The sequence below is a fragment of the Chaetodon trifascialis genome, chromosome 22 (genome assembly GCF_039877785.1).
Source record: "Chaetodon trifascialis isolate fChaTrf1 chromosome 22, fChaTrf1.hap1, whole genome shotgun sequence".
Taxonomy (NCBI): Eukaryota; Metazoa; Chordata; class Actinopteri; order Chaetodontiformes; family Chaetodontidae; genus Chaetodon; species Chaetodon trifascialis.
This window is the reverse complement of record NC_092077.1, coordinates 10906825-10931325: the sequence shown is the minus strand read 5'-3', so window position 1 is coordinate 10931325 and position 24501 is coordinate 10906825. Positions and strand designations below refer to the sequence as shown.

Here is a 24501-nt window from a genome sequence, read left to right as displayed (position 1 = left end):
CTTTGCAGAAAAGTGTATACAGTAACTGTTAAAGACAGGAAATGAAAAGTAACATGTATGTGTGTTAAAGATAAAGGCATTATAATAACAATGTGAGCAGCAGTTCGCTTTAAGCAACAATAGAAGAACATTACACACTCAGCCTACATGCAGTACTCTCATTTGATAGTATTTAAGGTTGACTTACTGTTAATGCAATCTTAAGTCTTTTAGATGCAACTAAAAGCACCACTGCTAAATATGAATCCAGATTCCCTGATGGTTTCGTCTGCTGTGTTCACACTAACTCATTTGTTTGTTATGCATCGTTTTTTCCTCATTTCTGAAAATCATTATTGAATATCATTTTGCCTCCCTGTGTTTACTTCTTGACTTGTTATACTGTGCAAATAAGCAAAAAAAATAAATGGGTTTGAGGTGAGAGACGAGACGCAGTGAGGAATTATCGCTGAGACACTTTTTGCTCTCTTCGATCGCAGTCAGCCGAGAGTGACAGCAATAATGGGAAAGACAGTGGGAGACCGAGGGGGAGAATGTGCAGCCGAGATCTGACCTGGTGCTCCTTCTCTTTGATCTCCTGCTGGAGAGACAGAGCAGCAGCTTGCTTCATGGAAAGTTCTGCAGAAACGGCCATCAGACGGTGGCCGCTGTCGATGGCGTGAGTCCGGAGCTCGTTTAGCTGGAGGCGCACACAGAGATTAGGTGGCTTTCACGGCAGTTTAACAAGCATTTAGACACTGAAATGACGTTTTGATAGACATAAGATACAAGCTGTGAAGCCAGTCGTTCAGCATGATCTGCCTTGCTGCACAATGATGACGCAGTACATTTCAGTGTCATTCAATATGAATAATAAAGTTCCACTCAGCTCCCTCTAGATCAGACACACATGTACGTGCATGCATTTCGTCAGTTAGCTAATTCTGTAAGTTGCGTGCATGTATCTTCATTCGTGTAATGAGCCTTGTGCTTGAGGCTATTTATAATTGGTGTGAGAGGAAGAATGAGAGAGACAGAGCAGGTGAGAGTACTAGGAAAGCGTAATGCTCGGTGAACTCTTCAATGCCCACTCTGCGTGCTCCTCACATGGGAAACAATGTGTTTCTGAGAGACACTAGACTCTGAATGAACTGCTGAGTGATATAACAAGGCTCTTTGCACCTGAGTGTATAATCTTTCGTTGGTGTTGTTCGACCTGTGCGTGCACATGAGCTGAGCGTCATCTTTGTGTATATGGAAGTGGGTCTTGTTGTCTACCTTCTTTGCCAGTGAGAGTCTGTCCTGTTGGCAGTTGTCAGCCTGCTCGCTGAGTGGCTTCGAGAGCCGGGTCACCTGGTCCACCAGGAGTTCTCTCTCCAGCACCTGCCTCTCTCTCTCAGCTAGATTCACCTCCAGCTACGCACATGCACAGACACAATGAAAAGAAAACATGCATTCATTAAATACGGGGCTGAATGGCAGATACGTGCTCACGTGCAATGTTTGCACTCACAAGCACGCACAGTAACTCCCTCTGTTGTTGTTTACCTGCTCAATCTTCTTGACCAGTTCTACAGCTGAGGGGTCTTTGCCTTTTAGCTCTTTGTAACCGGCTGATCGATTCAGGCCTTCAAGTGTCTTGTCCCTGGCTTCTGACAGCTGAGAAATGAGAGAGAATTAGAGACAAAGTCAGGACAGCACTACAAGAGGGCAGTGTGCAAGTCAATACACGTGCACACATCGCTGTGCTGACATATGCAGTATATATACTGTACATATAGGCCAAAGTGTAGCCATCGAGTTGCCGTCATCGAGGTCTAGTAATAAAAATAAAACAGTAATTTCCCACAGGACAAAACACTCCACACAAAGGAATAAGTAAACGACATGAAAGTAAAAGTAAAAGATCTAGAATTAGTCTTCTTCTGTTTCTAGTGTTGTCCTCCAGGCATTTAAAGATGCACTGAGGGTTTTAAAAAACACTCAAGACGTTTCTCAGCTAAATGCAGCGTCTATATGGAAGCCACTTCCCACTCAGCGACAAGTCACCGGGAAAGCGTGATGAAAGAAACCAACATTTAAAACACCGCAGGATCCCTCAAAGGGGCTGGGTTATTTATTTTTTTAATATTCTGACATCCCTTAAGACAACAGAAATAGAAGGGGAGGGGAGGAAGCACAACAAAGCCTAAAGAAGATGTTTGAAAGAGCGCAGAGAAACAAAAGGCAGGCAGGAGGAGAAGAGAGGGTGTTAAAATTAAGAGGGGACAGTGCAGGCGTTTTCGATTCCAGCCTTCAGCTGACACTTTTATCCTCATACAGCAAACAGGATTTGTTGCTCAAGTAAAAAATGGAGCGACATAATTAACTGTTTCGAAAATTAACATCTAAAACATGAATTAAAAGGACCTCACAGCGTACCCCCGATAGAGCAGTATCCTACTGAGCCGGGCTGCATTTTGTTAGTCTGGTCTGGTGCACAAGGCTGCACATAAAAACACGATAAACATTCCTGGCCAGTGGTTTCACACTATTCCACAGATCTACAGGTGGCAGAAATGTGCCAAGAAATGCAACAGTGTGGTGAAAAAAAAGGTGCACAATGTAGGATTTTCAAATGTTCAACATCTTTGTGAAACATAAAACACATTTCATTTGCAAGAAAACTCTACAGGGCACCTTTGAGTCAGTCTATCAAACAAGACAGACAAACTTGCGAGGGTTCCAGCTCCTCAAATGTGGGGATTTTCTGCTTTGTTTTATGTCACGCCTAGACTATTTAAATGTGATGGAGTGGTGCAGCCAAAAAACACTGAGCGCTGCAGTCTTGTTTGGGTTTTGCACTGCTGCTCAAAGCAAGCGGTGAAAAGACTCTTAAAATAGCTCCAAACAGCTTTGGTTCATTTTCTGGATTCACCTGGTCAGTCTGTTTCATGGCTCAAACAACCACTATTTCATGTCATGATCATGGAGACATATGAGAGAAAAGGCCTCTTAATCTGTGGAAATGAGCAATTCAAGCAGCTCCAGTATCTCAGCAGGGAAGCTGATGCAAATGCCCAATGGCCCCATTACAGCAGAATAAAGGCAGTCTATATATAAATATATATGAATCTGAGATGATCAAGGAACCATGACGGGGACTATAAAAGGCACATGAGCAGCAAACAGAAAGGACGAAAAAACAGATCAGTTGACAGAAATGCCTGGAAGCATTGGAGAGGGAGACAAATATAAGTGAAGACGCAGCGATTGGACAGACAGCAGACAGTCAAGAGAGGAGAGGGGAGGAGTCGAGGTGTGGAAAAAAAGTTATACACAAGCGGCCTGACCTGGCACGACCTGGCTTATGAAACAACAGCTTGTCTCCACTCAACCATACAGTGTGTGTACGCACACACACCTGCATGTTTACGTGGCTGTATCTAATGAGAGAGTTTGTGTGTCAGACTTGAAGACAGCGTGGAACAAAGTGATGATTCCCATTTTCCCTCCCTTCACGGAAGAGATTAATGAAGCCTCTCTTCCGCCGACAGACGGTGAGTCTGATTAAAACGGACTTCGGCGTTCGGCCCCTTAAAAAGGTGCATCTCCCTCAGCGTCATGTGACTCGACTTTTAACTTAATAGTGTGACTGTCATGTGATTAAATGGGGCGTTTGGAAGGCTGAAGCTGCGGACACTCAAGAAGAAAAAAAACCTGACAGTTAGCAGCTGAAAAGCAGAGACAGAGATGAGAGTGGAGCAGATGTACGCAGAGAGAGTGATGAAAGACAGAGAGAGGAAGATAAAGCGAAGAAGAGCAAAGGAAAGACAGCATGAAGTCCGGGGTGAGAAAGGGAGGGAGGGATGGGATGTGAAAGCACACAAGAAAGACAGAATTAGAGAGATGTGGAGACAACAGGAATTGGGGCTGACCAACAGGGACCAGGGTTATCTGCAGTTTTCAGGGAATGTGACTTCGGCAACAAAACCGTGTGCACGGCGGAAGGAGCCGAGTGCATGTTGAGTGCATTTACAAAACCAACATTTACCAAACTGAAGCAACAAAGTGGGAAATCTGATCTGATTTCTGGCTGAACATGCAAATGAAGCACCAACTTTGACTACAAACTCTTCCCAAGGAAATATATAATAGTGCATATTTTTCCATCTATCAAAAGTGGATAAAAGTTTGTCGGACATATTTTCGGAAAGGCCGTGCAAGCTTCCAGTGCTGGAGCGCGTCAAACATCTGTATAGCTTACAAACATGGAAGACAAGCAGCCCATATAGTGCTGGTTACATACTGTGAAAGTTAGCGACCTAGCCTAACTAGCTTCTACTCAGGAAGTAGAATGTGCTTGCTGTGTTTTTTGAACCCTTCAGATTGAACTTGGTGGTGGTAATGATATGTTTTAACCATGTCAAATAAACAAAGTATGATGAGTAGAGCTCGGTACCAAACCCTGTTATTAAACCGGGCTAAATTAGCCCAGGGCTAAGGTCATAGTATTGATGAGCTCCAACGTTCTTTCATCAGTGCTTCTTAACGTTTTGTTTGTTTGGTGAAACAAAGTCAGCGAGCAGATTGTAAAAACCCTAGAGATGTTTTCATTTATTTCACAGCTTTTAAATGAAGATGAACTTTTCAGACTACGTCAGAATCTGCAAACACCCGACTGAGACAAGCGTGTGCCCACTCCTCACTTGTGAGTCTGATTGATCTGTGTTCCACCCTCATATGTAACCACCCTAAGCCATTTAAACACTACATGATGGATGGGATACAGCGCGTCTCTGTCACTCTCCTTCTCCTCTCTCCGCTCTTCAATCAATCTTTTTTTTATCCTCAGTGGTGCCCTCGCTCTTAACATTCTTATACCCGTCCTCCTCCCTCTGTTGTTGTGCGCTGATGTTTGTCTTTCTCTTTGTATTCATCTGTCTCAGTGTCTGTGTCTCCATTCTGCCTGCCTGCCTCTCTGTTTTCTTCATCTGACAGTCACAAAGAATAGCGGCTTTCTTGGCTCATGATTGGTGTAAAGTACTGTACATGTGACAACATCTACACAGAAAACAATTTGCATATCATTTGCATAATTTTTGCTCAGTTAGTGGTTAGCGTGAGGGCTTCAAAAGCCACATTATAGATGGCACGCTGCATGCTTAACAGTGTAATAATAAAGATAAATAATGACCTTATTTATATACCACTTGCCAAAATGAGGTTACAAAGTGCCTCACAATTAAAAGTAATAAAAGACAAAGGGACAGATCAGTAAAGCAGAAAGGTCAATAAAGTAAAAGAGCAGTTAAGTCGTAATCATAATAAGGTTATGTAAGGTTAATTAACAAAACATGTGAGCAGAGGAGCTGAACTGAAGCTTTCATGAGGTCCAAAGGAAGAATCAATTCTAATGAGATATCAAATCTGCATTTTAACTTGGCTTCTCCATAAATGTTTGACAGCAGGTCACAGAATGTTAGCTAACTGATTTACACTGGTAATGTCAAAGTGAACTAATGTTGCAAGAAAAAGGAGAGAAAAATCAAATCAGCTGTTGGTTTGACTTTGAGTGAGTGAACGACCTGCAGCAGGGCCGACTCCGGAACACATAGCAGCCATCAAGATTAATAAAATCAGAATAGAAATGGGAATTGATAAGAAAAAAAAATATTAAAAGTTAAGGGGTATAAAATATCTTGTGGTAAGAAGAGATTTGAAGGGTGATGCTCTCTGTGGGTCTGAATTCTTCAGGCAAATCACTCCACAGCTTTGAAGCCCCTCACAACAAAAGCCCTCACTTACTTCCAAGCTTTATATACAGGAAGAGCTAGAAGGTGAAGTTCCTGCCTGCAGAGGATCTCAGGCTACGTCTGGGCTCATAAGACATTAAAAGAAATGTCACTAGGGCCAGACCATGCATGAACTTTAAAGTAATCAGTGATTGTATATGATATGGAGTTATCATCCCAACCGTGAACATCAGCAGCGGAGGTGAAGCATGTGGTAAAAAAGGATTTTCTTTACGTCTTTATGTGTCAAGCCAGGACAGAAATTTCATTAGAAAACTGCTGTGGGAACCTCGAGGCACAGGTCCTACAAAAAGACACGACTGCTGGATGAGCGTAACGCTGTCATCACTCCACTTGAGATCGATCCCAACTTGAGCTGCAGAATTCTTGGGGATTTCGGCAGCAGTGTGAAGTCACATTTTGGAGGTGAATCACAGAACGCCTGTCAACAGTCGCTCACACACCACACAGCGTACAGTGCTAACATTAATTACCCGTCTCACTTTAGTCTCTCACACACACAACAACACACCGACTTGTGCAAGACACGACCGACGGTGGGTTTCCCCGTGGAACGCTCCAGAAAGGTTGGACAAAGATTTAAGAGAGGGACGGACAAATAATATGACTCACCATGGTGGGGACAGTGCAGCATGTCAGCCCCACCCTGCCATAAATCCTCCTCCATTACTGACTGTGTGTGTATGTGTGTTTGTTCTATAAATATATCCCTGTCTGTCTGTATGGTTTTGATATATTTCGTGTGTGTGAGGCTTTATGTAACAGAAGTATAGCTAATCATCAGAGGACTTTTGAACGATATTTAGATGTTGCTGCCACGGTATTATCACAGCTTCACAAACAATGCACTGATCTCTGTGTGCGCGCTGATGTGTGTGCACCTGTATCTGTGTTTGCGATGTGGATGCGCCGGCAACTCATAAACAAGCTGTAAATTCAGAATCCAGCACCAACCTCTGTTTATTTTGCACCAATTAAAATTCCTCGGAGCAAATGAAAGCCTCAGAGTATATTGAACTTCAATAGTCTCACAGATGGCCCGATCTATCTTTGTCAAAATTTCCCATCAAAGGGAGGGGGGGGATCCGTCTGCAATGAACAGATAAACTGGTCACAGATGAATACAAATACACAATATATATAATAAATCGACAGCAAGGCAGCTGCATGGAAATTGAATTCGCATAGAAAATGAATTTGCGGGGAGTATGAATTGAGCTGGCGAGCCTCCTGCAATAGGAGAGACCCCTGTGAGTCACTTTTTGTACCCAGGGGAGCTAGGCGGTTGTACAAGGGAAAACAGTGATTTAGAAAATGATTTGCTATTTACATGCAGAGGAGAGGGAGAAATGTGAAATGACTGGATGGATGCATGCATGGATGACTGCACAGAATTGATTCCCTAATCAGGGATGTAACTGTTGATTGAAAGTTCCAGGAGTTGCATCTGTGTTTACCCAAGACAGAGGCTGCATTCAAAACCGCCTACAATACTATCAGTATGTACTGACTTTGCCAACGTGTAGCATTCAGTATAAAGACAAAAGAAACATCTGCAGAATGCCAAAAATACCCAGATGTCGCACTAATTCAGCAACAGTCTCCCGTGTGCATCAGATCAAGTTGAGCTCGCCTAATGTGTTCCACAATGCAAAGCGCTGGGCCTGTCACAACAACCAGCCGGGCCAACAGTGGAAAGTTTCTTCCAATTTTTGTCCGCTATTTGATCACGAAATACACTTCTGCGAATTTTTGAGGCAAGGAATCCACTGTGTCAGATTTCGAATATTGGCAGCTTTTACGAAAACTGATTATAAATTGAAAATGTGCTCTGACGTTTTTGGAGTTGAGTATCTAGACAAGTGCCTGTGGGGGTAGCTAATTAGCGAGCTGGCGAGTCTTACGCCACAGCCACACAGACCACTACAGCCAACGCAGCAGACTTCATTCCAATCGACAATGGCAGACGAAAGTCAGTCCTACAACTGAAAGATATCCTTAATTTTTGTTTAACTGAACCTATACAGCTACTGGTGTTCACAATATGTGCCCAAACCAACGTGGGCATTAATACGAACTGAAATACCATCAACCAACAAGTTTTATGGAAAGTCACCCAGTTTGATTGAAGCAAGGATAACAAGGATAAGGTTACACTTCTAAAGCAACAGAAATACAATGAGGTCTTACTCATTTTGACAGTCTGGTCAAAATGTCATGACAATCCATGGAGTAATTATATGAATAGTTATATTTCAGTCTGGACCAAAGCGGCAGACTGACCAACTGGCAGTGATTGCCTTACAGAAGGTAGGAATGTACTGTATCTACAGCCAAACGCTTGGTCAGACAGGGAAAAAAGAAATGAGAAAAATGTGAGAAGGGAAGGGAGTTTGGAAGGGACTTTCTAGTAAAAGAGCTTCTTCCAAAGAAACACAAACCTTAAGAATCCCACCATGGAACAATGAAAGGAAGGACAGTCAGACAAAGGTGAGGAGGGAAAGAATAAAGAGACTCACGGCGAGAGAAACAATAGAAAGAGTGAAAGATAAAAGATGGCGCCAACAAGGTCTCTTGTAGGAAATGATAAACAGCAGAAGGAGTCAACAGATGGAGACAAGGGAAAGGGGCGTTTTTCAAAACAGCAGCACATGGTGGAGTCTGTTCCAACACTGCGTTCATCCAAAAGAGCACAAGACTCAGATGAGAGAAGTCTGGTCCAAGAGAAAGTCAAAACCAGTCACTCTGATCCAGAGCAGCAACACACCCAATCCCACGACGCAGCCACTGGCAGGGAAACTCAGTGTGTGTGTGTGTGTGTGTGTGTTTGTGTTGCCTCTCTCAAATCTCTCTGCCTCTGTGTGCCTGTCACTCTCTGTGTGTTGCAAAGGTCCTTGACGATGTTTGTGTTTTGTTATTTATTCATGTGCGTCTCTGTGAAACTTGTGCAGTGTGAGGTTGTTTTGGGTTCGTCCCTCTCGGTCTAGATCTTCGTCTCCTTCCTGCGTGTCTGTCTGGTTTTGTAAGCAAAAAGTCGTGTTCTGTCTCTGCTCAAGCCTCTGAGAACGCTCGGCCGCAGCAAACGAACCTCGGCAAAACCGAAGCCTCTGAAAACGAGGCTATAAATTGACCGCTTTTGATGAGTGGTCAAACACGGCTTAGAGGGAAACACAAAGCATTACAGTGTTGTTTCTCTAATAGCCTTTGTCTTAGATGGGGGAGTGATGGAAGGTCTGTGTTCACAGCACTTTTGTGTTGAGACTAGAGACTCTTTGGAAAGTGCAAGTAAAATTCATCTGGGATAAGGTCAAAATAAATACTTGCTGACATTAACTGTAAGCAATGTAGAGTATGAACAATGAGTCTGTTGCAGATTAATTCAAAAGTCTCATTATACCGTGAAGCTTTCAAAGTGTTTCAACACGGCGATCTGCTCGTTAGTGGTGCTGTAAGTGAATCCTTTGGTGTCTGCACATTTGCAAGTACTGTCTTCTGCAGCTTGTACTTAATGTTCTTTTTGGAGTTCCCCTAACTTGACAAAGGCACATGTACAGTTGAACAATAGTCTGCAATACCCTTGACATATACAACTCACACGTACACACAATGATCTCCTTGTTGAGATCCTGTGAGGACTCTCCACTGACATTACATAAATCATGCAAATGTCTGAAATACACACACAGTCGTGTTTCCATCACTTTAGAGGACATTACATGGACTTGAATTCATTTTCTGGAGACTTACCCGAACCATAACCCAAGTCCTCACCCTCAAATTTAATGATTTATGTTATTGGGACTTGCATTTTGTCCCTATAAGGAAGGCAAATCTCCACAATGTGACTGCGAAAACAGATTTAACAACATGATTAATACACATCCACACACACCCACACAGAATATGCTAGAAGATTCCAAGGAAAATCTTGCAGACACACGCAGTCTTTTCTTTTATCATCTGATCGCACTAGGAAGTACTAATTGACAGGCCTTACTGCTTCAAGATAGGATTTTGTATCCAATAAGCTGGGCCACATCCCAGTGTAGTCGGGGTCACGCTGGGATGGGACGCTGGGGAAATGTGGATAGCAGTATACTGAAAACTGCACAAATCAGTGGATATATGAGCAAAGGCACTTTAGAGAAAGTGCACTGCGTTACAGAAAACAAGCTTTTGCAGTCCTCATTCGATATAAAAATGTACCTGGAGGAGGCCCGAGCACTAGCCCTGGCAAAAACACAAGGACCACGAAACAATTCAGCGCTGCCGAGCACCTGCACTTTGCTGCAGCTTTTGGGTGACTATAGTCAGCTCTATTCACAGTGTTTTCAATTGTTGGCAAGGACCGAGAGAAGACAGAAAGAAAGTGGGCGTTGGGAGATTTCCACCGAAACACTGTTCACACAACAGAAAAAGATTTTAATGAATGATTTCTGTGAAACATGCCTTTTACCCATCCTCAACAGTTTTTAAGTAGATGCATCTTTCCGCCCACAATTAGTTTGCAGTTCTGAAAGTTTAGCTAAAGTTTTTTTTTTTAAGTTCGTGTTTTATACAGACTGTCAGGTGGCAGATTGGGAGGAAGTTCAGATGTGGAAAGATTTCTAGATTTCAGCTGAATGTCTGCTAACGTCTGTGTAAGGATGCAGGTTTACGCTGGTACCTCTATCTGCAGCGTGGTGATCTCTCCCTCCAACCTTCTCTTGAGCGGCACCTCCTTCTTCTTCAGGTCTATCTGTCTCTCCTCCTCATCAATTGCCAACTGTAGGTCCCTCATCTTCTTCTCCAGGGTCTCCAGTGTCATGGTGCCCTTAGCAATGGCTGCCTCCTGGATGTTCACCTTTTCATGGTAGTTTAATAACACTTCTTCATGCTCCAGGAGCTGAATGCCACTGTAGGTCACGCACACAACAAAGCACAAACATTATTTGCCATGTGTTGCATAGATCCACTGCTTGAATTCAGGCAACATTAGCAAGCCCCAAATTCTACATACAGGAAATTGCGGCGCTGTACGGCTGTTTCTAGATTCTTGTGTATTTCCAGAAGGGCCGTCTCCTGGAGGTTTATCATTTGCGTGAGCTTCATCAGCTCCAGTTTGTTGTCCTCGCACTCCTGAGTGGTCTGACGGTGTTTCCAGGCAACCTAGATGAGAAAGAAGAAAAAGAAGAAACAAAAGCGTGAAATATGTTTTTAGACCAACAAGAGGACCTTTAGTCTTGATTTAGGAACACATTTGAACTTCTGACTGAACTTAAACTACACACACAGCTCACAGAAAAACAGTTCATCGAAATACAAATGCACAAACAAATCAAACACTTGTTCAGCTTAGTTCTGAAAAAAAAAAAAAACACTTTTGAACAACACAAACATTTGTTAGGCGTATGTTTTTGCTTTTAAGTGCAAAGGAATGCATCCAATTGAAAGTGCGAGACAATGGAGGCAACTTCTACGGTACGATACGCGCCACAAAAGCTGACAAACTGCTGTAAACTGTGAACTGTGTTACTGCTCAAGTCTTATGAAACTAGCCAGAATATTTGAGCTCACTCAAAATAATACAGCAGCATTTTTGACTCTGTATCTCTGTTCAAGTCCGGGCCTCTTGGATCATGTGATTCTTTTTAATAATTTTAGTCTGTTTATAAGTAAACTATGACATTTCTAATGCAGGCCCATGATCCACAGTGTGTTTTGACTGGTCTCATCTCTGTGTTTGTGTGCGTGTCTGCACCTTAGAGATGTCATTTCGCAGTTTGTCCCTCATTTTGGAGCTATTGGAGATCTTCATGTGAGCCTTTGTGAGTGATCTGGAGAGAAAAAAAACAGACATATGATGAAGACAACTAACAAACGCACCTTAATAAACCTAATAAACTGAACCATATAACCTTTACAAAGACAGCAGCTGTTGCACTGATATTACAGTACTTCATAATTGGTGTCTATGCTCTTTTCTACATTAGTAGATTACTACTAGTATTATTACTACTATTACTACATTAGTAATGCCAACAGAAATGATTCAATTCAATTCAATTCAATTCAGTTTTATTTGTATAGCGCCAAATCACAACAGAAGTTGTCTCAGGACACTTTCCATATAGAGCTGGTACAGACCAAGCTCTTTTATCTACAAAGAAACCAACAATTCCCCCATGAGCAAGCACTTGGCGACAGTGGCGAGGAAAAACTTCCTTTTAACAGGCAGAAACCTCGAGCAGAACCAGACTCTGGGTGGGCGGCCATCTGCCTCGACCGGTTGGGTGAGAGAGGAAGAGCAAGAGAGGGAGAGTGAGACAGACAGACAGACAGACAGACAGACAGACAGACAGACAGACAGACAGACAGACAGACAGACAGACAGACAGACAGACAGACAGACAGAAATGCAGTCAGAGAGAGAGAGAGAGAGAGAGAGAGAGAGAGAGAGAGATGACCCTCTACAAAGCACACCTGTCTTTGTTGATGACAATGGTACGTTGGATCTCCGTCTCATTTTCCTGCACCTTCATCTGCTCCGTCAGTTCTGTGATTGTCTGCGAGGCGATCTGCTTCAGGTTGACGAACTTATTCTTCTCTTCAATAATCATGTGGCACATCTTACAATACTTTGATACTCTAAGTGGGGAAAACACTCATTAGCAATGACGCCATTCTTGATCTGGACAGGAGTCTTTTTCATGACATTTTATCAACATCTCTCGTGGGCTTTCAGTTTGTGTGCTTGGAAAATGTTATTGCCATAATCATCATTGATTAATCTTCAAATCACTTAACACCAAAATGTTCACAGTATAGTAAACAATGTAAAAAGTCATATTCATGTTCATCACAAAGGATCCATGAATCAAAACACAGTCTAATTCAGTGACACATGTTGTAAAATTTCAATTAAGATTCGTATAAGACATGAAAGTTGTGAACGATTGCTAAACGTGAAAACTGTTTCGGTATTACAGGTACAGAGAGAGGATGCACAATATTGAATTATCATGCCTTGTCTTTGCCTGACAGAGGCATTTTTCAGAGCAGACTCCATGTCAATTGCAACCAACTCAGGCTGTCGCCTGTGGTCGTGACCTTATTGAATGCATTGCAGGAGTCTGCTGTTGTACTGGGTGGTGCCATTAGTCTGCATCTGAACAGTGAAGTATGACCAATTAGTAAGTTATGGTTTTCTAACCCCGACAACATGTGCAGATGTCTGAATTAATTGTGATACCAGCTGTTACACAGATCAGAGGAGCCAAACAAATAACCAGGGAATCAATTATCACATCAATACATGTATAGAGGAACTCTTGTTCCCCACACTGATGGCTAAGGCCGTGGATACATATTATACATGAACTAACTGACCCTGGATGCAGGCATGCCAGTCCTGCTGCTGCATGTAATACAAAAAGCAGTCTGTGAGGTATTTGGATTTTTTAACAGCAAGTCTACAGATTTTCCATTTTTTTGTTACTTGTGTTTATGTATATATATATATTTCTAACACCAAAAATGACAATGAGGTGATTATGCTTCCCATAACACTACCTACGAACAGCTTTGTAGCTTCTCTGTCGCCCAAATCCTCTTTATCATGACACACACCTTCGCATTTCATGAAAGGTAGCTGACAAGGAAATGAGAAGAGAAAACAGCGGTGACACCTGCGCTGCAGCATGGTATTCAGCTTGTTGTGGTCCGTGATGATCAGGTCTTTTTCTAGCAGCTCCTGCTGGATGTGCTGGTTCAGCTGCTGCGGATGGAGTTACACAGGTAAAACTACAGTATCATCACTTCTGTGTGTGTGTGTGTGTGTGTGTGTGTGTGTGCGCGCGTGCGTTCACTAACATCAACCTTCAATCAGATTTGTGGGCGCACATTTTTTCAATACTGTAGCAGCTTCTTTTCTGACACTCTGAATAAATAAGAAGGAGACAATAAATAAATTAGCTGATCTTGCAGGCCTGGTTTAGTGTACGAATTTTAAGGAGCTTGATTTTTAGATTCGTTTAGAGCATTTTTAGGAAATTAATCGATTAATTTTGGAGTCTGTCATTGGTTTTCATTACTGACTAATCAGGTAGGGGACACCATGAAAAGGTAGTCACAAGTGATACGGAGCCCAGAACTATGAATGAAAGCCATCAGAACATGTGCCCTTGAACTCAACGTTGTGGCGACAGTATTATTGTTAGGGCCGTAAAGCATTCGTTGAAACTGTGTTTTTGTCATTTTTGGTTGCTTTCCTGTCACATTAACATCAAATGTGCCCAAAACATAAGCCTACTTCAGTTGCTCTTTGATGTTTTAGACACATTTATGTGTGAAATATGCAAGTCTATGCCTGCATAAGTTATTAAATGCATTAATGATGACATCAGAACCTATTATAAATGTACCTTTGTGTGTGTGTGTGTGTGTGTGTGTGTGTGTGTGTGTGTGTGTGTTTGTATTGAACCTCAGCCCTGATCCGTTCACGGTGCTTCTGGCCCCTCTCCTCAGCTTTGATCTGTGTCAGACATCTGAGGTTATGGAGTTCTTCTCTGAGGCAGTTGGACTCCCTCAGCAGCCCCTCAATCATCCCATACTGCTGCTTCTTCTGGCTCTCCTCCTCAGCTGCTGATAGCTGGTTAGGAGCACATTTAGCGCCATTTTCAGTTGAAAAATCTCCTAATCACAATTTGACTTCAATTAAAGGGTGACAGCAGAATGGGACAAAGTGGACTAAAAGTCCCTTAATACGAGGAAGATGGATAGAGGATGGATACTGAAACCTTTCTGTGCAGAACTTTCCCCTAAGCGGCCATTTAAGTTTTGTCTAACTGTGTGACATTGGATAAGAAAATAATGAAGTGGGAACTCTCATATTTCCTTCAAAATGTAAAATATCGAAACAACTTCAACATTAAAAGGGCATTTCTTTAAAAATGGTACACCTGACAAATCGGAAAAATAATTCTGAGTCTTAAAACGAAGATAAAACTGAACAAACAATCAACACTTTATCAGTTTCAACAAAAACATAAAAGAGGGAATTACAGGCTTTGCAAAGACAGATTTGTGACAGATACCGTTTACAGTCACGAATGGTCTCGTGTCCACCCACACACATTGTTCCCACCTGTTTTTCAAAGCTGGCTTTAAGCGCATCCACCTCTTTCTGAAGCTCCATCCTCTGCTGAATAATGGCCTCACTATTGGGAATAGCGTCTAACTGGAAATTCAAGTCAGAAGTCAAAATAAAAAAAAAACAACAGTTAGAGTACAAACAAATCTTCCATCTGCTGTAAGACAATCCTGAATGTTAGTTAAAAGCTATGACAATGTCCTAGCACGTATTTCCTTGGTTGCAGCCCAGGAAAGACCACGAGGATCCAGTACAAAACTACCAAACTTCAGATCAAATTCAGTCCGTGCATATTCAAACCCACATTAAACATTGACTGCAAAATAATTATTACTATATATCAGAGTTTCCCTGAGGTCTCTCTGATAGTCGTTGGATCCAGTGACACAGAGTATTCTCAGAAACTCATAAAAAATGAATGCCTTTAGGCGCTGGGTTTGCCCCTCTCTGCAGGGTTGCCAGGCCTTGTGCTCAGTTGTATGAGCTACACTGCTCCATGCTGTATTTAAAAACTGTGACTCCCTAGAAGCCGAATTACATTAAATCAGTCAGTTGAGGAGATTTAAGGACAATGCAATACCACATTTTTTTTCAGCTACATACATGAAGCACAAAATACTATTTCAAGTTCTTACTAGGCCTCATGCTGTGTAAAGTTTAGAGCAAAATATCATCAATCACATCCTATTTGAGATAAATGTGATGCATTTTTGTGGCAAACCAACAGTGTCATATCCTCGTCCAAACAGTCGAGTTAATTATGAGAAGCTGTTCCTCTGAGAGTTGTTAGTGATTGGCAGAAGAATGGAAATGAATGAATCGTATTGTACAACTGCTTTTGTTTTCAATATTTCCTCAATGTGTGAATTCTCTGGTGTGTCATAGTGATTTCCTTTCATACTGTTATGTGCGTATGAGATGTGCTGACACATTTCCCATGACTCTCCCTCTCTTCTTCTCTCCATTTTTCTCTTTAAAAACTGTCACAATCAGTAAAATTGCAGGAAGCTGAAGAAAAAAAAAAAGCTTCTGGTGTAATCCGGATTCACGATTTCATGCGATGATTACTGTCACCATGACATTTACACTGGAATGTTCCCACACCTGTGTTTGGCCCTGGAAAATGTTCCTAACCAATTGCCAAGATCAGTAAAAACAGTGTCACAAATCATGAGGAGTACATGTTTTACCACTGTGAAGCTTACTGATAAACTCTGAATGTTTCCAAGCTGCAATTAAGAGTTCCCACACGTACAAAAAGTTTTACATCATGTCAATCCATTTTCAGGAGGAAACAATTTTCTCGTCACCTGAGCCTTTAAGTCATTGTGGACAGACTGTGTGTGTTCAAGCTGCTCAGTGGCCGTGGTCAACGCGCGCTCCATCCTTTTGAGGGCTTTCTCCTGCCTGAGGAGAAACAGAGGCGCCTTTTAAATACTTTGTCATCATCGTCACCATCAAAATCTTAAGGCTACAAAAAAATCAAGAACCTCAAACTTAAGCTCATATGTAGATTCTTGTTAAATATGCAGGTTGAAGAAATGCTCTTGGCTTCTTTTATCTTTTAACTTTACATTGAGTGTCCACTGCGTGAGATTTCAATCAGCTCTGTCAAATGTATCTAAAAGAAGAGCGCAAAAATACCCCTTGCATACAGTGCAGACTGATATGAGGAGACTCATTTGATTGCGTGACGGAGCTCAGTTTGACATCAGTCTGTACCTATTTTTCTCCCTGAGCTGCGCAGAGTGACTCTCATGCAGATGCTTTCTGTCACACATGACGTTGTGCAGCTTCATTTCCAGGATACCTCTGGTGATAAAAAAACACGATGACACACGTGAAAACACACAGCAAGGCCTCTCCTCTATCTATCACATTTCTTTTTGCAATGCCCTCACCATAGGGTTCACTTTTGACTCTATTAACAGCTTGTACCTGTGCCCTGTGAATTCGGCCACCTCCTCCTTCTTGACCTCCTGCTCTTTCAGCAGCTGTCTGCACTCCCTCTGACTGGCCTCTACTTGGGCCCGGACACCCTCCAGCTCCTCAGCCAACTCCTTCTTCTTCAACCTGAGAAAGCAGTTCTGCTGCTCCACCTCCTCCACTTGCTCCTCCATTCCTGAAATCTCCGCATTGAGTGCTTCTATCTTCTTCATTGCAGCTCTAATGCGTTTGGAGGGATGAATTTTAAAATCATCAGAAAAGACAAATGGTACGTATAAGACCAAGAGAAGAGTATCAGTTTATTACTCCTCACTTGCACGGCAAGAGTGCATATCTTATGAAATAACAGCATGTGTATCCATATTTTACATACACCCCCCAGTACGCCTCAGCTTTGTGAATTTCAAATTACAAGCCATAGCTCACATGGCTCATACAGACAGCTCCACTGCATCACTTGCAAGCCAAATATTAATTTGAAATAAACATAAAAGAGACTGCAGTGAAGCGGCAAGTGGAACAATTCTCTAGTGATGAAGGGGCTTGTGACTGCAGCTGCACTTAAAACAAAAATGAATGATGTTTGATGCATGTTTGCCATATTTATTCAATTAAATTAGAGGGACTGACACCTTTAAATTCTTGAGAAGAATTTGACTGTTGCAACAAGCTTCATTTGGACTAAATTATTACTTTCCACAGAATCTACTGCATCAAAAGGAGTGTGGCTGGAGAGATGTGACAGAGAGGAAACTGAACAAGTATAAGCCTGGAAAATTATGCTTTTTTGCCTGCTCCATATCAGGTCTGATCAAAAGTTTACACTGAGTAAAAACAATTAGCAGCATGTGTTCTTTCCATTATGAAATCTGCAGTATAGTTTTGGAAGGAGACAGATTACAGAAGGATTCGAGCTAACTGACAGACGGATGGTACGAATCAGGCGCCAACTTCTTCTGCCCCCCTTTCTTCTCAGTGTGGTCTAACCGAAGCATCCTACCTGGCTCATTTGTATTCCTGATGTCTGAAACATTAACTTTCCCATCCTTCCCCAATAAAAAAATATTAGTGGGTTAAATGTACTTACTCCCTTTTAGAGCGTTTCCTTTCGGTCTCCTTTAGAATCTGGTCAGGTATGCTGATGAGCTGAGCTTTCTCAGCCTTGTTACAACACACAAACACATGAACACACACGCGCGCGCGCACACACACACACACACAAATGTATGAAGGCAGATCATTTGTTATTCTATTGATGGTGTGCTGTAAGCTATGCTCACTCACACATGCTCTCACACGCAGACCTCTTTGAGCTCTATGATCCTCTTCCTGTCTCCCAGCTCTTTCTGTTCTTTCAATATCTGCGTTTCATGGGTTTCCACGTCTTCCATCAGGCTCCTGCGTGGGGAGCGAGGGTAAGAAACACACAAAAAGTCTGCTTATTATCTGAGCAATTTTGATGAACAGATCAACCGCACTCCTTCCAATTACAAAGATAATAAGAGCACAGCGAATGAAGCTGAAAAGAAGCGCAACAAGGAAAAGAAGTCCTGAGGACACAGGGTGAATATGTACACCTGCACCAATCTGCAGGGTAATGTGAGAAGACTGCATGTGCCCACTGGACAACATAAAATACCTGACTTCCAGTTGTCTCTGGGCAACCTCTATCCTCAGATCCTCATATGTGTCCAGCAGGGCCTTTGTTCTGCTCTCCAGCTCCTTGAGGACCAACCAGCAGCATGAACATGAGATCACATATCAAGAATATCAGATGCAGGGTGAGAATTTAATTGCACTGCTGCTGCTGCACAGGCAAAACACTACTGTTTGACTGTAACTGTCAGAGCCGACAGCCTTTGTTTTGTTTCACATGGATTTGTTTGTTGACAGTCGTAAACACCTTTTTGTCCCAAAAAGTCTTCCGCTGTTTCAGTGGTGAAACATTTTTTTTAGAGCTATAGCTAGTTCTAGTTTGATGCCCAAGATTTAATGATCATTTGCATTCATTTTCATGCATTTTCTGCACATCAAAGGCATTCTTGACAAATGTTAGATTACGCTGAGTCAATTTTGCAAGCGTGAGTGTGAACGTAAACAACTGCAACTAAACCAGCTGCTGTCAATCCAACTTGATACCCTCGTGCTCTCAAGCTAGTTTGTGGTTTTCCTCCAGTGCCCATCTACTGTGCATACAGCAGAAACAATTAGAACTGTATATGAGGGCTCCGGGATGAAACGCATAGCTTATTAATCACGTTTGACAAGTGTGTATGCGTGTTTATGTGTGACAGAGAGAGAAGAATGCAAACTCCCCCCCGGGCGCCTTTGAGTGTTTCATTAGAGTTAATATCTCACTTGATGCTGAAGGTCCAATGGGAAAAGGACTCTTTTACACATACGCTCCATTACAACGGAATAAATTGTGAAAGTGCTGTGTGTGGCAGAGAAATGCTTTTTGTCCATACTGTGCAATACTGCCACTCCATGATTCATGTTGAGCAGTCAAAATGCTGCGACTGTTGAACTGCAGTATCGGTGACCTATGGAGTAGCGAGCAGGGATGTAAATTCCCTTTTCAAAGCTCACTTTTAATGCAACACAACTCAAATACGCATTGGCATCTCCAGGATAAATTGGTGGCCACTGGTTGTAACTCAGGTTCATTTCTTCAAATCAATTTTGTTTGGTCTATTGAATGTCACCAATGAGCCACCTTGACTCATGGGTACTGTAGTTTTTACATGCAAAGGATGTGATACCAGCCAGAGGCATGGAGGCAGAACTGCATTATATTTGGATTGTTTTGTTCTTGCAATCATTAATTAAACGCCAGATGCATAATTGAACCCCAAAAGTATCCATGATCCAGAAGTTAATTAAAGCTGAATTTATTAAAGAAGTTCTACAAAGCTCAAACTCTAACCTTCCTTTGCCATTAGCAGCACAGGCAACAGAATTTTGATTAAGTCTGATGACTGGAAAATTGATAATGCGATGCTCCTTGAGACTACCCTAAGGGTCTTATGTTCATATTCTCTTATTTTCTCCAAAACAATTGCTGAAATTTTTAGTGCCAATGATTCAACAGCTGCTGTAGATTTTCATGCACGTTCCAAGTGTTGGAAATTCTCAAACTGCATGACACTGGAATTATTTCTGACAGGCTAAATCCTAAAAATAATATGGTTTGAATACGCCCTACAGCATGATATGGTACATACTGACTCTGCTATTCTAATATCATATGCAAATGAGTGAATGCTCTTATTGTTACTGTAAATTTGTTCTGTTCTGTTCATATGTTTTACTCCCTTTGTTATGTGTTTGTTCAGTTGCCTTCATGGATGATTACCAGTCTTTGCTAACTTAATGCCCTGCTTATAAATTCTCATTTGAGTCGTATGCTGTGCTCTTGTCTGAACAGGAGATTGCAGTATAAAATATTTTAGTGTCACATTGATTCAAAATCGCTCCAAAAAGAGCTAATGGCAAGTCTTCATATTGAGGGATTAAGCCTGGATGGAGGCTTAAAGTAAAACTCATATTATCCTCTTTGAAGACCGCTGTTGCAGTCGTAATCCACTTCTCAGAAACTACAGTACACCTGGATGGTGCAATGATGAACTTACTGCAGGTATCGGCTGAATCTTGTTCTCTCTCTCCAGATACTGCTTCTCTTCCCAGAGACTGCATATGAGGTGAGGCAAGGTGAGAGGAGAGGAAAAGAGAGGAGAGGAGGAGAGGAGAGGGACGGAGAGGACATTTTAAAAAGAAAACCAAGTGAATTTGTTATCACAAGTAAACAACATGTTTCAGTTCCTGGTTCGACAGAAAGAGGAATGCAATGAGAGGAACAGACATTTACATTTTTTAAAAATAGACTCATGTGCAGTTTCTAGTCAGCCAAAACTCATGCTACATTCTTCTTACTTGAAAGAGAAAACACCTTAAAACAAAGGATGCAGAGCCCATTGCGATTCTTAAAAGTTTTGAACGAATCCCAATGAAAACATTCTACTATTAGTGATTGAATAAAAAAGCCTATGCGGGATGCCGTAGACCCACATAATGTATGAAAGGACCATACACATACAAGCTTTCACATGGAAATAAAGCACCCAACACAGTATATGTGTGCATATAAAAGCATAATTTCTATGAATTTTTCATTGCCCTGTGGCAGACGCTTTTTGAGCAGTTGAATAAAGTTTGCATGAAATAATTTGAAGTCAGCTCTGTCATTGTGAAAAACCTTACAATGGCACGTAGTGTACAGCTCCACATTTCACAAAGTAAATGATATTAATCTTCTTGACAAGTTGATATATTGGATATTAACTGTTATACAGAGAAAACTGCGTGAATGCTAAAATATGTGACTGGAAAAAGTGCTGAACTCCTGTGTATCTGTTTGGCTAAAGATAAAAGGACGCAAAGATTTTATAAGGCATATTTGCATGGTGAGCATCTGCTTGTCATATGCAGACCGCTAGCCATTTGGACGGGGGGGGGGGGGGGGGGGAACAGAAGAAAAGTCAGGAAGAGGGGATGAGATTAGGCCAGAGGAGATGAAAAAACAGGGCAGAAAGAGAAGGAGAAACAGAGGTAATGAGAAGACATGAGAGCTCACTACCAAAAGCTGTCATAAATAATATGCACACTCAGTGTCTAATACTGTCTATTACTGCATCCTCTGAGGATGCTCTGTAAGTGGTTTCCATTTAATATTTCAATTACCGCTGTGCCTCCAACTCTCTGTCCCAGTGTGTGTGCTCTGCACTAAAAATCACTGTATCTTACAGATCATGCCTTTGCAATACAGCGGTGAGTTCACATGCTGCGAGTGGTTTCATATTGCTGAGGTAATCCAGGGTCAGATGCAGTGCAGGTATGACAAGAAAAGATATGATATTGTGCCGCTGAGTAAATGTTCGTTCACTTGTTTTTCCTTCTTCTTCAGATGCATCTTTGATTACCAGTCAAAAACACATTTCATCTAGTAAAAAATCTTGTTTTTCAGACTTTGTTCTGTTTGGACCTTTACAAATCCTCTTCAACCTCCTTCATACTCATTCATATTTTCACCTAAAAACATCTTTCATATTTAATGTTTCACCATTAAATACACAGATAATAAACATTTAAGACATTGTTACCTGTTAACTGTTTTTGCACCTGCATTTATTGCATAATAAAGCACACTTTCTTCAGAAAACTTTTCTAGCTTTGCTTCTTACTTACTCAATTACTGGTGATTTTCACTTTTTCAGGGCTCTAAAAATGATACAATCTAAGAGGGGAAAACTGCTCTAGTTGAACCAGCCACAACCGTAAATCATATGCAACTTGTTACGAGGGGTCACAAGTACACATCGCTGTTTTCAACGGTCATAAGCCAAAATGTTTAGGAACCGCTGGGGTATGTTATCATGTTGCTTAGCAATGTTCTAATACACTCCCTTTGGCCCTTGAAAAGTTGGGTTTGTGTACAGAAAAGAGGGAGATACTCGAGTGAGTGCATGATTTTCCATTTCTGTGGGTGTGTTTGACCTTTGGACACACTGATAGACGTTTGAGTGAGTTGGGGGAAGGAAAAGAGAAACCTGCCACAGAAAAGAGGAAAATAAAAAAAAGAGACACATGGGAGTGAAAGGAAAGGATTAGAGGAGAGGAACAGAAACGACTACAGGAGCGACATCTAAAAAACGAAGCAGTGCAGAGTTCAGACAGGTAAACATGTTACATTCAGGGCCAACGTAAAAATCCACTTAAACCTGGTATTTGTATAATGAAATGCTTACATCAAGTCTTCCTCCCTGACATAAATCTTTGAATGCAATGGCAATAAAATTCAGCCCAAACACACACACGCAGAATACCAATACTATTTGTGTGTGTTTATGTCTTATACTCTTTCACCTTCACCTCCCTGTAAAGTCAATGAAAACTGGTGAAGACGCTGCCTCTTGTAGCTCACCTCAGTGTTTGGTCCCTAGTGACTCTGTGTGTGTGTGTGTGTGTGTGTGTGTGAGTGTGTGCACCTGTCCATGCATGTCTATGCTCTTCTACTGTACACAACTTCTCTCTGCAGTTTCACTTCAGGGTTTTGTCCTTACTCTCCTTAGTCTCTTGGGTTCCTATCAGTGGTGTGAAGTTCATCTGTGTGTGTGTTTGTGCGTGTGTACAACTGCATAACGACTGCCTGAGATTAAGGCTGTGTAAGAAATTTGAGCAAGGTTTGTAATACGTGTATTTTCTTGAATCGAAGCTCATTTTCATGATGTAGCATGAGCGACTGCAGTAATAACGCATGTTTATGTACAGCTCACCTTTTCAGTTTGTGCTGTGTCTCGTACTCTGTGTCCTCAGCAGCTTTCAGTTCATTGTATGCCTGGAGGAGCTGCTGCCTCAGTTCATTGACCTCACTTTCAGGCTCCTCAGAGGTGCTCTGCTCCTCTCTTCTCTCCACCTCGGCCTGCAGCCTCTCCAGCTCAGCACGACACCTCTTTGCCTCTTCCAAAAGCTGAATCTCAGAATCCTGGCTACTGTTGGAAGAAAGAAAATGGCATAAGCACATGGTATGCAGTATATGGATACTATTTACCCACTGCTGGGTACATTTAATGCCTGCTAAAACATGTCTCACTGCACTCTGTTTTTATCCTCTAAAGTTACATCATAAGTATAAGATGACTAACAAGTAGATTACTGCTTAATCTTTACTTTGATTTGGCCATGAAAAATCTAAATATTAGCCCAAGTTTCTATCATTTCTTTCCACATGAAACATGACAGTACCCTCTGCTTTTCAGGAAATGCAAAGCCAATAAGTGTAAGGTAATGCATATATAAATGTTGGCTCATTAGAAATAATATATACAGCCTTAATGCTTATTTAAATCCAATTTTTCACTGCGGTAAAACTGCATGTAAACATACAGTCGTTGCTGATTTTCATGATATATTCTGAGTGCTGAGCCAATTAAATTCAATGTGCACACTTTGTTTTCACAAGAAATTACTCAAAGATTTGTTCTTTCAACAAGAAATTGGGGTCTCAAAAGTTAATTTCACTATTATGTGCCTTGGTGGTGTTTTTGAGAATCAGTTCAGGTTTGGGGAAAGCTTAAAAAAGAAGCACGTTTTCGACTGATAGGTCAGTTATAGTGGACGTACTCACAATGTGAGTGAGAAGCAACTCCAATACAGTCTTCAAAAATGTCTCTTCAGAAGGCAGCAGCTGATGTCACAAATGCTTCCTCTATATTTTTTCACCAGTATATAAGAGCAGCACAACCACATCTGATAAGGAGTTAAAGTCTTTTTCAAGGACACTTCAGCTGGATGGATTCTGGCTGTCATGAGAGTTGAGCATCTCTACTCTTCTCAGAATTTTGCAGTCACAGTGCAGCACCAAAGTATGACATGACACAAACACGACGGTGACAAATGAACTTTTGTTTCGACAAGAAAACATACCTCTTCAGAGTATTGTGGAGAAGCCTGTAGCTGGATTTCAGTTTGGCCACTTTGGTCGGGCTGATTTTGCCCAATGACAACAACTGAGGAGCAAGAAAACAGAAATATAACCAATCATATAGATGTGAAAAAACAGTTTGTATAGGATTTGCAAATAGTTCCCATTAT

The 24501-nt window shown here is 41.7% G+C and overlaps 1 protein-coding gene across 1 annotated transcript in view; it reads right to left on the bottom strand.

The window, feature by feature from the left end:
- Window positions 1–24501, bottom strand: part of ccdc146 (coiled-coil domain containing 146) — a 44053-nt gene that overhangs the window by 3414 nt on the left and 16138 nt on the right. The window contains exons 2-20 of the mRNA XM_070992561.1: window positions 24334–24416; window positions 23184–23399; window positions 20484–20541; window positions 18491–18573; window positions 18156–18249; window positions 17939–18012; window positions 16843–17070; window positions 16627–16716; window positions 16215–16311; window positions 14899–14991; window positions 14236–14403; window positions 13442–13530; window positions 12237–12401; window positions 11515–11590; window positions 10774–10922; window positions 10441–10669; window positions 1528–1638; window positions 1258–1395; window positions 554–679 (exon numbers count right to left, since the gene is read on the bottom strand). Coding sequence (XP_070848662.1) covers window positions 554–679; window positions 1258–1395; window positions 1528–1638; window positions 10441–10669; window positions 10774–10922; window positions 11515–11590; window positions 12237–12401; window positions 13442–13530; window positions 14236–14403; window positions 14899–14991; window positions 16215–16311; window positions 16627–16716; window positions 16843–17070; window positions 17939–18012; window positions 18156–18249; window positions 18491–18573; window positions 20484–20541; window positions 23184–23399; window positions 24334–24416 — 2367 coding nt within the window. The remainder of the gene's footprint in view (window positions 1–553; window positions 680–1257; window positions 1396–1527; window positions 1639–10440; window positions 10670–10773; window positions 10923–11514; window positions 11591–12236; window positions 12402–13441; window positions 13531–14235; window positions 14404–14898; window positions 14992–16214; window positions 16312–16626; window positions 16717–16842; window positions 17071–17938; window positions 18013–18155; window positions 18250–18490; window positions 18574–20483; window positions 20542–23183; window positions 23400–24333; window positions 24417–24501) is intronic.